This window comes from Pomacea canaliculata, linkage group LG13 (assembly GCF_003073045.1).
Source record: "Pomacea canaliculata isolate SZHN2017 linkage group LG13, ASM307304v1, whole genome shotgun sequence".
NCBI lineage: Eukaryota > Metazoa > Mollusca > Gastropoda > Architaenioglossa > Ampullariidae > Pomacea > Pomacea canaliculata.
In genome coordinates, this window is record NC_037602.1 from 11,351,888 (window position 1) to 11,367,059 (window position 15,172).

Below are 15,172 nucleotides of genomic sequence, written 5' to 3' on the forward strand. Positions count from 1 at the left end.
TAGAAACCCTCATCTAGCTTGGGTGCCTGCTGAATAAGTTGACTGGCCGTACCCATCGCCATGTGCTAGCAACAGTGATAGCTTAAGAGTTTCACACACAGCATATCACAAAATACTGAAGTATGTGTCACAAATATTTTATTTTTATGCATGGATCAGTCTAGTCTCAGTTACACAGATATTACACAAATGATTTAATAATTGCATACAACTGAAATGTTGCTGATTATGCATTATTATCACATAGGGCAGCTTCTTCATTCACATCAATTTTTGAAGTGTGTACTCCACCAAATGCAAAGTACCAAAACCCCCTACACTTTACAGACTGAGTTAACATTTTAAACCCCTGATCACTCATTAACATGGTTATGTTATCGTGTTATTTATAATATTTACATTGGGTATATGCATAGAAAACATTCTTTTGTTGTTTTGTTCTTCATCTTTATGCCAGTTTTCTAAGTCAACTTCATTAAACTGATATCAACAACAGACTCTGCTCTTTCATCCGGTACACCCTGCATCATCAGCTTAAGCGGCATTGAAAATAACGCTTGAATTCTCAAAAGTACACCTTCAAATGTTTCTGCTAAATCAGCTCCAACAGTGATTGAGCTCTCCTAGCTGATCACCATAATGGTACTTAGTTTGCAGCTCTCCAATCCTGATAATTTAAGGCAATGGGAAATAAAATTTAAAAGAACCCAATAAAAGACAAAATGCAAAATTCAAGTTATCTTGAATAATTACAGTAAATTTAAAGTCAAAACTTTGTATAGGAATGCACCTTATTTCACAAAGATAATCCAATGAAGGAAGCCATATTTCCCCAACTGCTATGGAATTAATTCCTACTCCTTCCAGCATATGTGAATTTTGCAAAGCCACTATCCCTAAATATTAAACAGCTTTTACATATTTCATAGCACCTACATATCTATCAAATATGACAGCATAATATAAAAGATAAACAGGTATTTCACAATCAACCACTGAATAAAAAATAAAAGTTCAATTGCTAAGGTTATGCCATGCCTTTAGTTGGAGGACACTATAGTGTGTTTTGATTATAAAAAAAAAGTTCAATTTTGAGATTATTATATACCGTATTCTGAATCTAGAATGCCTCTTTTGTGCTTAACTTTGTGTAGTTAAAAGCAGCTTGAAAAATACTTTATTTCATTGGTGTTGTTGCTAATTCACTTACTTTTACATCACTTTGTATATTAGACCTGAACTTTGACTTCATCAAGAGTAAATCTGTAAAATAAGTCATAGATTCCACCATTAGAAATGCATTGTGAAATGACATTACTGGGCTACCATAACATTTTTCCTGCTGAATGCTACTTGGTTTATATTTTTTTCTACAAAGAGGAAGATAACCAGACACATAAGCATTCCAAATACCTGCATAAAAACATAAAAAGATCCATGAGCGAAAGCAAGCGAAATGACAAATAGATGTATTAAAGTAAAATTAAAATAGGTCTGACAATCATTCAAGCCACAAGCATAATGTACATTGGTGATCTAGAATTGTTAATATTCCTAGTATTTCATTTTAGTTATCAAACAGACAACTGAAATATATCTATGCTTTTTTAATTGAGTCATTGGCGTGCAACTTATGCCATCGGCGGTGCAGGTCTCCCAGATGATCTGCTGCTCGCTGAGAAATATTGAGAGCTGCATGGAGTGTAAGCAAGCCTGGCTCACCTATCAGTGATAGTCCACAGAGGCCAAGATAAGTGTGCAGTGGATCTGTTGATATATTCGTATAAACATGACTTCTTGAAAGTTGGTGTAGTTAAGGATATTGCAATCACCAGGAAAATGTGCATGCTTGATAAAATTAAAATGTCATAAAATTGTCATATATCAGTTTATCCCAATCAGACATCTTTTAGTTTCTTTAAAGTAAAACATTCAATGCTATTAAATCTTCTGCAGGTCTGTTAAGACAGGAGCACACTGCCTTCCTAATTCAATATGTATAATTCTCATGTTAGTCTATATTCTGTTGTAAATATATGAGTAATGATAAAAGTTTTAGCAAAGTCAAATGTGCTGATGAACTGGAAAGTGTGCATGATATAAAGAATGCATAACATACAGGAATGACTTCAAAATATTACTGCTTATTTTTATTTAATAACTTTTAGGACTATTCATCTTTTTGAAATTCCCCCAAAATGGAAGTAATGTCACACTCCTGTGTAAGAAACAAGCAATTTTTAAAACAGAATTTTCAAAGAAGAATACGATAAAGTAATGAACTTTGGGCCTGTCTGGTACTTTCAGGCGGATTCCAAGTGCAGTATTTGCCACACTTTTGCATGCGGACGGTTGGAGATGCAACACAGAATCTTCACAGCGACGAATTTTATAAATGCTGTTATTTATCAACATTTTAGTAAAACTGAATGAAATGTTTGGAGAGTTTTTGTATGTAATGACCCATACGTATGACATACATACCAAAATACAAGGGGACAGCAACTTGCAATAAAGGTTTTATTTTATTTATAACCTGGCACTCACTAAGCAGAACTGCTTGTGACATAGCTGTTAAGAAAGAATATAATGGAAGGTTCTGTTTGAATAACCAATGACAGAATAAAATTCAAAATTTAAAACAAAGAAAAAAAAATATAGCGTTTAACTGAACATTGCACTATGCAGTGATATATACTCCTAATTTAGACTTGGGTGTTTCTTCTTGCTGGAAGATTTTCAAGAAAGCAAAAAATGACCATGAATATGATATGGTTTTGAAGAGATTTATTTTCAATATTTAAATACATGAGCTTGAATTTATATGTGTCTGAAGTCATGGTTCCTGGAATGAAAGCAGATTGTTTAGTCTTCTATAATCCTCTTAGTTATGATCTGATTTTAGTGGATTTATTGAGGTTTAAAAGGGAGGTTTTACCATAACACAGAGATAATTACTAACCTGGTGGGTTGTCAATCCATTTTGCCAGACCCCCTGTTATTGATGACTGGGTACTAAGGATAAATGTACGGTTGAACAAGAAGTCTGTTAGATCTAATATTCCCAGGAGCTATAACAGAAAAGAAGTAAATGTAACCATAAAAGATGTCAAGACTACTAATATAACTAAATAATGAGAATAACCCTTGAAGATAGATAAAATTAAAAGAATCTCAATGTAAAAAGCTTTTGATCTGGCACAGAAAAACTTCATTATATGTCTGAATAGATGCGAAAGATGCACAGTACACTAGTGCTCTACCAATTGTTCTCTTTCCTGTGGGCAAAGGAAGACTTCATGATTGCTACAAAAAGATTCATTCTTCGATGAAATGATAATGCTTTCAGCTTCATCTTAATACATAAGTTGCTAATTGGAGGACTTCACATATGGAGGAACTGAACAAATCGGTTTCTGGCTTCAACTGATAAAGAGAAGTATTTTACTGGTTTGAAAATAGAAATAATGCAAAACTGTCCCATTGTGACTGGTAAAAGAATGTATTTTTGTCACCCTTAAAACATAGGCGTTCTCTAAGCACAGGTGTTTCAAGGACTTCTTTACAATAAGAAATCCTGAAATGAATAAATAAAATAATAAAGCAGCAAGTAAAAGCTTCCTCCTGCTAGCTTTCTTAAAGTACCCGTAATACAAAAGCCAAGAAACAATGATCTTCCTAGACTCCACTAACCTCAGATGTGTCAACTTAACTCACTTGTAAAGTTGCTCCAACCCAAAAAGAATAGCATGTGTCCACAGGTTTGTTGGGTCTGCCCTGAAAGCCCGATTCTTGTCTCATTATACACCATCTCTGAAGACGTGCACATTGCTGTGCTGACAGTGTGCTGCTTAGTTTATTCATTAAGAAAAGTGAAGCTACTGCACAGAAAGTTGGTCCACCTGAAAAAAAATACAGTCAAATTTTATTTTTCAATGAAATAAAAAATGGCATTAATTCCAAAATAGCTACTGCATCAATAAAAAGGCAAGATGTTCATAGCTGAAAATGTTTTGCATTCATTTGGCACATAGTAATAAAGATTTTATGAAAAGCGTTACTAGCATTGCATCCCCTAAAATTATCAGCTGCTCATACATTTGACGTCCCTTTAGTACCCAATATTATTGCATGCACCGATCTAATATGAAGCAACTATAATATTATAAAAGCCAAGCTTCAAATCTATGCCATGAACGAATGGTCTGATCCAGGGGAGGGTGGTTAGGGTACTTGTTGGGCCAGATGAAAGCAATTAGAAAAGGATGACCAGTACTGTAGCTAATGTGTGCTCGTCATCTCCCTGCCAACGTTCACACCATTCTTTCTCACCAAAGATATTTGAGTTAAAGCATTTTAAAAAAAAATTTAACTTCACCAAACTGTTCTGGCAGAACAAGTGCATTTTCAGCTGTTGCTTAAATTATTGCACTGGAAGAGAAGCTCTGGAGTACCAAGGTAACACTAGATACATATTTGGATACTTCTTACAAATATGATAAAAGATAAAGGGATATTATGTATACCAGTAAATATACCAATACATGAATATCAACAAACTATACAAAAAAGCTGAAAGGAGGAATATCCCAGAAAAGATGAAAATGAAAAAAAAATGTTATTTAGTTATTTAAACATGACTGTAGGTAATGAAATCAGATGCTGAACAGTACTGACCATGTGCCTCTGTACCTGGTCCTTGTCCTATTGCTCCTTCGTATGACTGAAATAATATCAGTAGCTAGCAATTTTATGACATACAGAAACTTTGATACCACTAATATCAGTACTGCAATATTGTCAGTCAAAAGTAAAATCACACCACAGCTATGAAAAGAAAAAGTATCTAAACCTTTTAAGATTCATAGCAGGAAACACACATGCACTGCTCTTTAAGTCGGTCATTTACATTATTAGACTGGTATAGCTCAATATTTGCTCAATTAAAAAAATATAAAACAGGGGGAGACCAACCGACCACTTTGCATAGGGAACTACAATCAAAAAAAATGTAAGACCACTAAAGATATTTTTAATATGAATTAAATATTATTGCCTTATGATAATCTTGACTTACAATGCTTTTTGTTATGTAGTCCACAGCTTTAGTTGTGTCAACACCACTCCAGTCATTCAGAATATAGCTGATACAGGCAGCACAGTACACAAATCTCATATCTGTCTCACTTCCTTCTGGAACACAGCTAAAGCTGAAAAAGAAGAGATTAACACTGCTTTAGCTCCCAAAAGTAAATTTTTCAGTTTTAAGGCTAATGCTGACAAATGCACAACTATATTTTGCCCTTGTCATCATCTTTTATTGATAAGATGATAAATGGCACCAACTGCTCCATCTCCCTGATGGTCACACGGCCATCACTTTCCAGGAATTCATCAACTTTGTCAACGTTATCTGGTCTCTTGATGTCCTAGGTGTTTATTCACAATGTTCATCATCATAGCTGAAATTACCACTGCCAAATCATTGAAACCAGTCTGCAACAGTCGTTTTAGATGAAGCATCATTACCGGAAGTTTCTTTCAGCTCCTGCTAACTGTTGACAGCCTGAAAACTCCACCGAAAGTGATGCAATATGATCACTCAAGAGTCACATGCTGGCAACACTGGTGGATCACTCGGCAGAGTGTGAAAACTATGAAACAAATGTAGAAACACCCCGAAGAATCACTCTATTGAGTCTGCACTTGCTGAAAGCATGTGAAATATTGAAGTCCAGGCAGAAGTGAAACATCCCTCATATAATCTGCTTTCCCCTCCATTTAAAATGAGGAAGGTATTCTTTCCAGAAATACTTAATATTGTTAAAACACATAAAGCTAAGTCACTGTTAATACTGTGACTAATGGTCGCAAAGATGAGTGAAGCATGATTGTTCCAGAAAAAAGTAGATCCATTTATTATGTGAAGTCAATGAAATCAAAATAGATCTGCAGTTTCACAAAGTGCATATCAGTTGCTCTCTGGCAGTAGGTGGTGAAGACTGGCAGTCAAGCAGAAAGTTGAGTGGAGAAAAACAAAGGACAATAAATCAAAAACAGATGACTACAAAAGAATTGAAAAACATAGAGCTAAGCAACCCCTCCCACAACCACTCAAGCCAGTTAGGGGAAGGGGGGAATTGGTGTTTTACGCCGTGTCAGCAGCTAAGGCTATATTACGGCAAGCAGCCAGCCCTGTAAACAGATGCCAGTTAGGGGAAGGGACATCACTCATTTATTATTATTATCCTTCACACTTAAAACTATGAAAAGACAAAAATTATGCCTATAATCTAAGTGATTCATAACAACAGTATTGTTCTGGTTACAATTAGTGAACATCAGTTAACATCAATTATCAATGTTGATATAAAGCATTTATTGCATAAGGGTGTGTAAAGTCATGGTTCACGGAATGAATGCAGACTGGTTGATTTCCCCACTACAACTTGGGCACTTTTAAAGTGCTATATACAAAATCACTAAGCAGAAATTATGACAAACCTGCCATCCTTTTGCTGAAGAGCTCGCAGTCCAGCCAGCACAGCTTCTTTGTTGACACGTGCAAGATTATCTCCTAAGATCAAAAGGCTAGCAAGGGCAGTGTATGTCATCGCAACGTGGGCACTGTCCCTCCATATGTGCCTGCCCCTATTCTTTAACAAAAACAGAAATGTGATTTACAAGAATCTGGCAATAAATTTTCTTCTAAAAATAAGACTAGCACCTAAAGAATACACATTTCTCTACCAAAATTAAATGTTATTATTATTAAACTGTTCTTGAGATTCTATTTGCAGGTTGTTATCTGCACAGCATTTGTCTTGTAAAACTTTTCGGGGATTATTTCTATTTAAGAAATTTTCTGCTCAATAAAAGGTTCCCCACCCCTGCTATAAATGGTATAAAAATGATAAAACTTATTGTCCGAATGTTTATGAATGAGTAAATACAGTTTTTTAAAAAATAAAAGTTTCTCATGTTGAACTTTAGATATCATGAAATGATGTATGTGTGTGTGTTTATGGGGCGGGCTGGTATGGGGGTGTATGTGTTGGGAGTATGGTTTTCTCAAATTCGTCTTGTCCTAGTTTAAACATATTACAGTTAAGGAAGAAATGATGGCTTCTACCTCTGATTGTAGTCAGTTGATCACAATTTTTAATAATTGAACCTCTTCTGCCAATATGAATATTGCAGCTTAAATGCAGTTGACTAAGCATTAACATATAAAGTATTTTACAAATATATAACAGTGACATACTGAAAACTGAGATATGAACCTGGCTCTCACTTCAGTGGTGACAAGTGAGTGTTTTAATTACTACCAGATGCCTCAATACATGATAGGACAGACACGTATGGTTCTCACTGACTGCAATTGGTCTGCCTACAATGCTGTGATTAAGAGGGCAGTCAGTGCCAGGAAGGCTGGAATTGTATACAGGTAATTTTTAAGTTGATAATTCTGTATGACCCACAAATGATATTATAAATATGGCACTTGACCATAAGTCAATGTTCATTAAATTTTGCAAAATGCAAAACAAACATTCAGTTAAAAAAAAAAAGACAAAACGTTCTGAATTAAGAAAGTCATTTTACAAATAAGATTATAGCAATGCCTTACTTATTCTAAAGACATTACAAAGACCAACCTTCTTTATAAATGTATTCCCTAATGTTGAAGATCCCCGAAATCCACAATGTGCAAGACAATTTTCTTAGAAAAAAATTAAAAGATTTTGTTAAAATCATTACACACTTACAATGGAAACACAGTAACAAGCTGCAATGCAGTAAAATCAACAGTACATGTTCTATTCCACTTCTCATTTACATGCAATTACAGACTGCCTCCAATGACTGTTTATTCCCTCTGACATCTTTTTAATGCTTTGGAGCTTCTAGAATTTCATCTCCAGCTATTAGAACCATAATTACAGTACATTAAGCTGCATCATAGCTTTATTTCAATTAGTTAAAAATTCATACCAGTGTGATCAGGGAGCACCTGTAGAGAGTATATCCATTCAACGATGGCGGCTTTTTCCTTTGCCAATTTCTTCAAGTGCTCCCAGCAAATCCAAGCCAGAAATTGCAAAGAATGCCATTGTCATCCTAATGTGTGGGAAAAGAATAATCAGGTACTGATGATATGGAGTAAGAAAAAGTTACTTACTATAATATTAAAAAAAAAACCCTTAGCAAAGTCCCTCTATGCAGAATTAATAGGAAATTTATATTGTTTGTACCCTCTGCAGTCCAGCTGCTCATCCATAGATGAACTGTCAGTTGTGAGTGAATGTGGGTGTGTAATGTTGCAGGTATGCTATAAAAAAATTGGACTAGTACGAAGATTGGATGTTTTTGTGTTTTGCTATGATGTAACATCTGCATTTTCCTTATCTTGTAATTAGCAATGTTCTGTTTCTTCTGCATTTTTTCTTCTGAATTTTCCAAACTGGGCACACTTCCCAAGTTATAATTGCACATTGGCGTCAATAAAGTTGGTCATTTATCATTTGCAAAAAACCCAATAAACCACTAAAAATAAAGGACTGTTGTGCCTTGAGAATGTGCTTACAAGTTTGACACCTATGTTTATCATGTACTGAAACATCTTAATTGCGTTGTATTGTAATGCCCCCAAACCTGCTTATCCTGCATTTAAAGTTAAACCAAAATTAAAGGATCGTGAATTATTCTAACGTTTGTCAAGTATAGGTAATCTAATAACGCTAACATTTAACAGTCAAAAGTTAATTTACAACTGACTATTACAAATCAATGTGTAAATACTTACTTATCACATACAGACATACACTATAGTCAGCAACACCTCACCTATTTGTATCTAGAGAAGCATATTGTCCTGGTAAAACCTGAAGAACTCTCTTGAAATACTTCACATGTTTTTCCCTATACAATTTCGGCGTGTCTGCCATTGGGATTTCGGGTATCTTAATACTGATCCCCAAGCATATGTGAATTATCTTCTTTCTGATAAAAGTGGTTAGTAGTAGAACCGTTGGATCATCAGGTTTTCTTGCTGCTTCGCTTCCTCGAGACTCTGGCTAGCCAAGACAACGCGGGCCAAAACTGTTGTCGCACACAAGAGAGCTCGCCAGGATAGATCAGCCACACTAATATATCGAAATCAAAAGTTCGAACGCTGGGAGTTCTTAATCTGAGAGATGATCTACAGTAATAAAACTATAATTATATTTACTGACCGATTCCATGCGAAGTACTGATCATATTGCAATCAGAAATAACGTCTCTTTAAAAAAAAAAAAAAAAAAAAAAAAAAGGGAAAAGAAAATGAAGAATTCACTGGAGAGTGATGATGTCGAGGTTTAGTTTTCTCTACCTTTTTTTATTTGTTTTAGTTACGGGTTTTCAGAGGACTACCCGTAATTTTCCCTCTCCTATACCTCACCGATCTGGGTTAGTATGCTTTCAGCCGTAACAAAAACATTCAAAGTATCTCATAGCCCTTCAAAGCCACGACCAGTCCACTCCTTTATATATCACATCCAGTTCTTTCTCTGCCCCCTATCAGTACGTGCTGATTCTTTCCACAGTTCCCTGAAAAAAAAATGGTTTAAGTTTTTACTAGCCATAAAAATTGTTCTATACTGTAGTTCGAAGATTTTTGTGCATGCTTTTGTGTTTTACTGTGACGCAATACCTGCGATTTCCCGAACTGAGAGGCTCGCTGTTTCTATACCCAAGTATCTCAATATGTATAATGCTAATATGTAAAAGTAATAGACACCTGAAATCGTTTGTGCCATCTGCGGTCCAGCTGCTCAACCTCAGATGAAGTGTCAGTGGTGTCTGTTAGGTGCGCACATGATTACTCTTGATGTAAGTTTGTTGTTTGTTTTATGTTATATATATATAATTGTCACTTGCCTTCTTTTTTCATTGCTAATATTTTTCATGTTGACATCTTTTAGTGCTGCACCTTGCGATGAACTTTATTTTCACTTTTATTTCTAACTTTTATTTTGTAACTAGAACACCTTCCCATGTTCAAATTACCCACTGGGACAAATAAAGTTGATCTTTGTCATTGTCAACTTCCCACAGTCAACCCAGCTGGAGGGAATGGGTACCTGACTCCATAGAGGGTTGGGAAGCGAAGAAGAGAAAATGGCCACCGCTCTCTCAGATAGACCTCATCAGCTATATGGTACTGCCACTGGACAGAGTTTCATGCCAGACGACACAATAAACGTGTGATTTACATCACGCATTATCCCGCTCTCGGCGTTTAAGACAAGTAGAAGACATGGACAGAATACGAAGGACGGAAGAAGAAACAACTACGCAGACAAATAATAAAAGACAAAAATAGAAGACACAAAGAAGAATTAGGGAACCCACAGCAAGGAGACCCATGCATGCAAGAAAAACGGGTAGGGAAAAGGGACCCAGTCGGGAAGACAGGCAAGAATGGAAACGGATGTGAACAAAGACCAAACGCCCGACGTTCGTGGCCGTCACGCGCAGATCACGAGCCGTACGTGGAACTATTGACTCCCGCGGGGGTCTTGCCGCTCGCTGCATGCTTTCCTGCTTGGTTCCAGTCTTCTCGCTTGGACATTCGCACGAAAAGCATTAATTCTTTATAATGTCGATCTCGAAGTGAAACACTGCCGATCTAAAATAAGCGAGTCTGAGTTGAGTGAATGTGTGGTCTTACAACTTACAACTATTATAAGGGTGGATAGTCATTAAGAAATGTTGCGGTCGTATATAAATATTGCGATTTTGTGTAATTTTTAACTTTTTTTTTAATTACCGGCCGCCTCTGGCTGTCGTTTGGACATCGTACGTGGCACTTCTGCATGCAGCATACATGTGCTCCAGGAAGTCACATTTAAATTAGATCGATTAATTTGCCTCTTTTCATTTTATTGAAATTTTTTTTGCCGAAGTGTCATTTAGCAATTTTGATATGCTTTAATGATTAATTCTCAATAAGAAAATGTTCAGATACATTTGCACAATTATTCACATACCTATATATATGTATGACAATTATATATAGTATGCAAAAAGTTTGATTTCTTTCTTTCAGATTTATCATCAATTCTATATCAATCCTACCCAGTTTTACCTTATAACGTTCTTTGAACATTTATCGTAGGTGTAGCTGATTTTTTAAACATAGCTGGTGTCCATTTATGTAAATGAATATTTTACATGTTGAGCTGGTGTGCCATCCCGAGTACTAATAGTGGTAAAGGAATGGAAGATCGGGTGAAGGTTGCAAGTGTGGCTTCGAAGGGAGGTGAGTGTTACAAGCGGGATAGATGAGGTATGGAGAGAAGGGGGTGGGGTGAAGGCTGCTCACATACCCGTGAGGGCCCCAAACTGATCCCGCTTTCAGCCCCTCCGCCTGGGTCTGTCTCAACTGCCCCACTTCTCAACACACCCTTATAGGACCACGTGATCCTGCGGGCTGGGGAGAGTCATAAATATGAGGAGGAAGACGTGCTGACGGACTAGTCGATTGACCATATCACGACTACTGACACCATGTCGATTGGTGCAAGGAAAAGAGTTATGCTGGTGGAACAAATGTGCTTTCAGTCCACGTTTAAAGCATTCGATGGTGGGTAGATGGCGGATATGGAAGGGAAGAGAGTTCGTGTGAGTAGCATTGACTCACTGCGCCTATACACAGTAGTCGGTGGTATGCGAGCTCCACCTTGCTCCTGATTTTTTTACCCTGTAATGTATACACTAACGAAGCCAGAGCTCTAGGATTTTGAGGTGCGTGCCTGATTATACAGAAGCATGCTTTTTCTTGTCCAACAACACAGAGTAGCTGCACGAATAACCTGGGTTATAAAGGTACTTCGATTTCAACTTTGAAAGCCACAGTAGTAAAGCTGTGATCGCCGTCAAAATGTGTTGTTAATAACATGTACACAATAAATGATAAGGAATATTGCAACAGCGTACGTGAAAATATCCCTACTCTTCAATTTGTTTTAAGATTGTGCCGGTGAAAGTCTCTCTTTTTCTTACTGTTATTTACACCAACCATATGAGAATCTAAGCGCAAATAAACGTACATATCAGTCCCAGTGGTAAAATTTCATACTTAGGGCTTTGTGACTGGAAGTAAATGGACAAATATAAATTGTAACGGTCACCTGCATCTCGCAAAAGTTGACAAACATCAACGATCCTTACCATGATACCAGCCTAAAACTCAGGATTTTTAAGATAGATTTGTAAGGGCCCCGCTTGGGAAGAGGGGTAAAAACAATGTACAGGGTAGTGGTGCTCCTGGATGACAGAAGTCCAACCCCTGACTCTTCGCCAGCTCAGTCCCACCTGCAACAATGACTTTGTCCATCGTACTCGAGTGAGTTTAAAAAGTGAGAAGTGTGCCCTAAAGTTATTACAAATAGTATAACACTAAATATTCATACAAGTTGAAACTGTAGTACAATATTGTGCTTTCTTATATTAATTTAATTTATATTCCCAAGCAGAAGCGTTGTTTTACCAAGTGATACTTCGCACTAACAGAATTAGTATGTAATTGTTAAAGTGTTTTTCTGAAGTACTCCTGATTAAAAAAAAACATGCTCTGTCTACTTCATCGTGCTCATCTCACTGCTAGGAACATACTGGTATAACCTTTTATGTGTAAATCAATAAAGAAGAGATCAAATTTTGAGATGTGTCGGTGAACTCTGCAAACTTTGTATTTGCACGCGAGTGCTCCAGCAAACATGGACCTCAAGGTGAGCTAACACTTGAGGAAAGGCAAAAGGCGAGCACTAACTCTAGTATTGACGCATGCAGACGAGTCTTTTCCTAGTTTAAGCAAAAAACTTGAAGCCCTGTGCACTGTCCTTTACAACCTTTTGAATGTTGTAGTTTGGGAACGTTTATAGAGAATTTGTTGACAAGAGACAAGACAAACTTAAAGCCTATCCACAGAGAAAAAACATTTGTTTATGGCAGACTGAAAGGAAACAAACTATGAAACGTGTGCATGCAGTGATCAAGTTTCTGAGCTTGATGGTGTGCAAGAAGTGTTGTTTGTGTTAGTGATTATATTTCTTCTTCGGTGTGGTGATATTGAAAACAATCCCAGTCCTCAAAGCAGCGAAATAACACCAAGCGCCATGAACCTTCACCCGACTACTACAACGTACTAAAGGTAGGTCTACATCGGACTGCATACCTTCCTGCGAAAGTCCTGAAAACTTTGATACTTGAGGTCTCCTAGTGGTAGAGACATTAAAATGCAAATGGACAACCGATGACATTGCAAGAGTGCATAGAAAGGGCCATCGTAAAGTCGAGATAGACCAATGATAGCAAAGCTCAGTAAATGGAGAGACAAAACAACCTTGCTCGCAAACCGAGTTTAGAGATAAGCTAAAGAGAAAGAGAGATGACATCTGCTACTTTGCCAGAGTTTTTCATTAGTCTGAAAATACAAAAAGAAGCTCAGGTCACTTGCTGCCTTCTGATAGGCGAGAAGCGGGTTTGGCAAAGGGGAAGTTGTCTCTGACCACATTTCAAATAGAAGCACATCTCCAGCCTGACTGGCAAACAGAAATGAAACTCCTCCAAGCTCGTCTTTATCTGAAATCAATGATAGTGACTTGCTTGCTTAAATTGATGCGCGGTGTTTTTTGTTAGACTAATGATCAATATTTCTTTCTCTGAGCACAATGTAATATCATGCAACTTTATTTTTTCCAGAGGACAGTGAGAAAGCAGATAACACGGTTATGACTAATAATAATAAAAATACACCACAATAAAAACCATCGTTCATATCCGCCACACAGATACACAGATCACCGCTCAGGCATAATTCAGACGAGTACAATCATAATTCCTCGACATACACCAGCGTTCAGACGATGTTTGGCTGAAACAAGAAAGGAGAGCCTGCTCCTGTTGGTCCTGCATGTAGGCATATAGAATCGGTGGACTGAAGGAACTCTTGCCATAGGACATCCACATCATTTTACATATTTGTGGGGCTTTGACAACGTCTGCTGCCTACAGAACCTGATAGTCCTGATAATCTTGGAGAAAGCATGCACAGCTCGACCCATCCATGTCTGGTAAGCTGGTGTAGTAACAGATGGACGAGAAATACAGTACACTCTGTAAATAAGATTCTGTACAACAGCCAGAGAAATTCTATGAAAGACAGAAAAAAGTTTCTTTGAGAATAAGAGACTCTGTTTAACTTTCTTTGGGATAATCTCAGTAGAATCAATCCCAGCGAAGTTTTGAAGATGGAACCCACAGACTTACATGTGGGGACAATGTCCACATCCTCATGTAACTCCATCTTGAGGTCGCTGTGTGGTAACAACATGAACATAAAGTTTTTTCTACTCGATCACCAAACATTACGAGTTGTCTGTTTTTCAAAATAAAGTCATAGTTGTCCCTTGTTTCCCTGCAAAATTTTCAAATTATAATAAGAAAGATTGTGACCATTGCTTAAAATGGTGGTCAGCTCAGGAAAAATGTTCGAGGAGAGGTTGTAGGGGAAACTGATCGAAAATCATAACGAAACTTTGTTCGTAACTAACGGTAACTACCGTTGTTGTCCACTGTCACACCATGTACACAAAGTGAACGAGAAATCTTACAGTCTCGTGGACTTTACGGAATGAATTATTAACGAGTCTTTGATGAAACTTTTCCATGCAAGAAAGAATACAGATTTTACAATGCCATAAAAAACTGTAATCAAATATATTTCACAATGAAGTTGTCAGTTCATTGCCTTTACTTTGTACAATGGCATAAGATCCATTGTTATTGAGCCAGTCATAAGATCAGTTAGCTGGCTGTTGACTCCTTTTTATCTGCTATCGAATTTCAAAGTATCATCATCATCATCATCATCATCATCACTATTATTACTTCTTTTTCGAGCATCAGTTTTCATCGAGATTAGATGACGCTAAAAAAAAATGTCTCGCATGGTGAAACCTATCTCTGTAATTCATGGCATCAAAAAGTACTTTTTGCGGAATACTTCTTAAAACTCTTTTTTCCTCGAGTTCAATAACCCTTTTTAGAGGATGGATCGAGACTTGAAAAAAGAAGAAAGCAACCGGAAATTGACAATCGCAGTCGCTTTTTGGGTGGCGCGGAA

The 15,172-nt window shown here is 36.9% G+C and overlaps 1 protein-coding gene across 1 annotated transcript; it reads right to left on the reverse strand.

Moving 5' to 3' along the window:
- Positions 1–121: 121 nt before the first annotated feature.
- On the reverse strand, positions 122–9,117 carry LOC112553844 (geranylgeranyl transferase type-1 subunit beta-like). Its single transcript, XM_025221304.1, is given in 10 exon segments — positions 122–1,767; positions 2,963–3,071; positions 3,718–3,902; positions 4,678–4,723; positions 5,078–5,210; positions 6,505–6,656; positions 7,659–7,723; positions 7,996–8,041; positions 8,043–8,121; positions 8,848–9,117. Coding segments are annotated over 10 exon segments (1,086 nt in total). The 5' UTR covers positions 8,949–9,117; the 3' UTR covers positions 122–1,597.
- Positions 9,118–15,172: the final 6,055 nt, after the last annotated feature.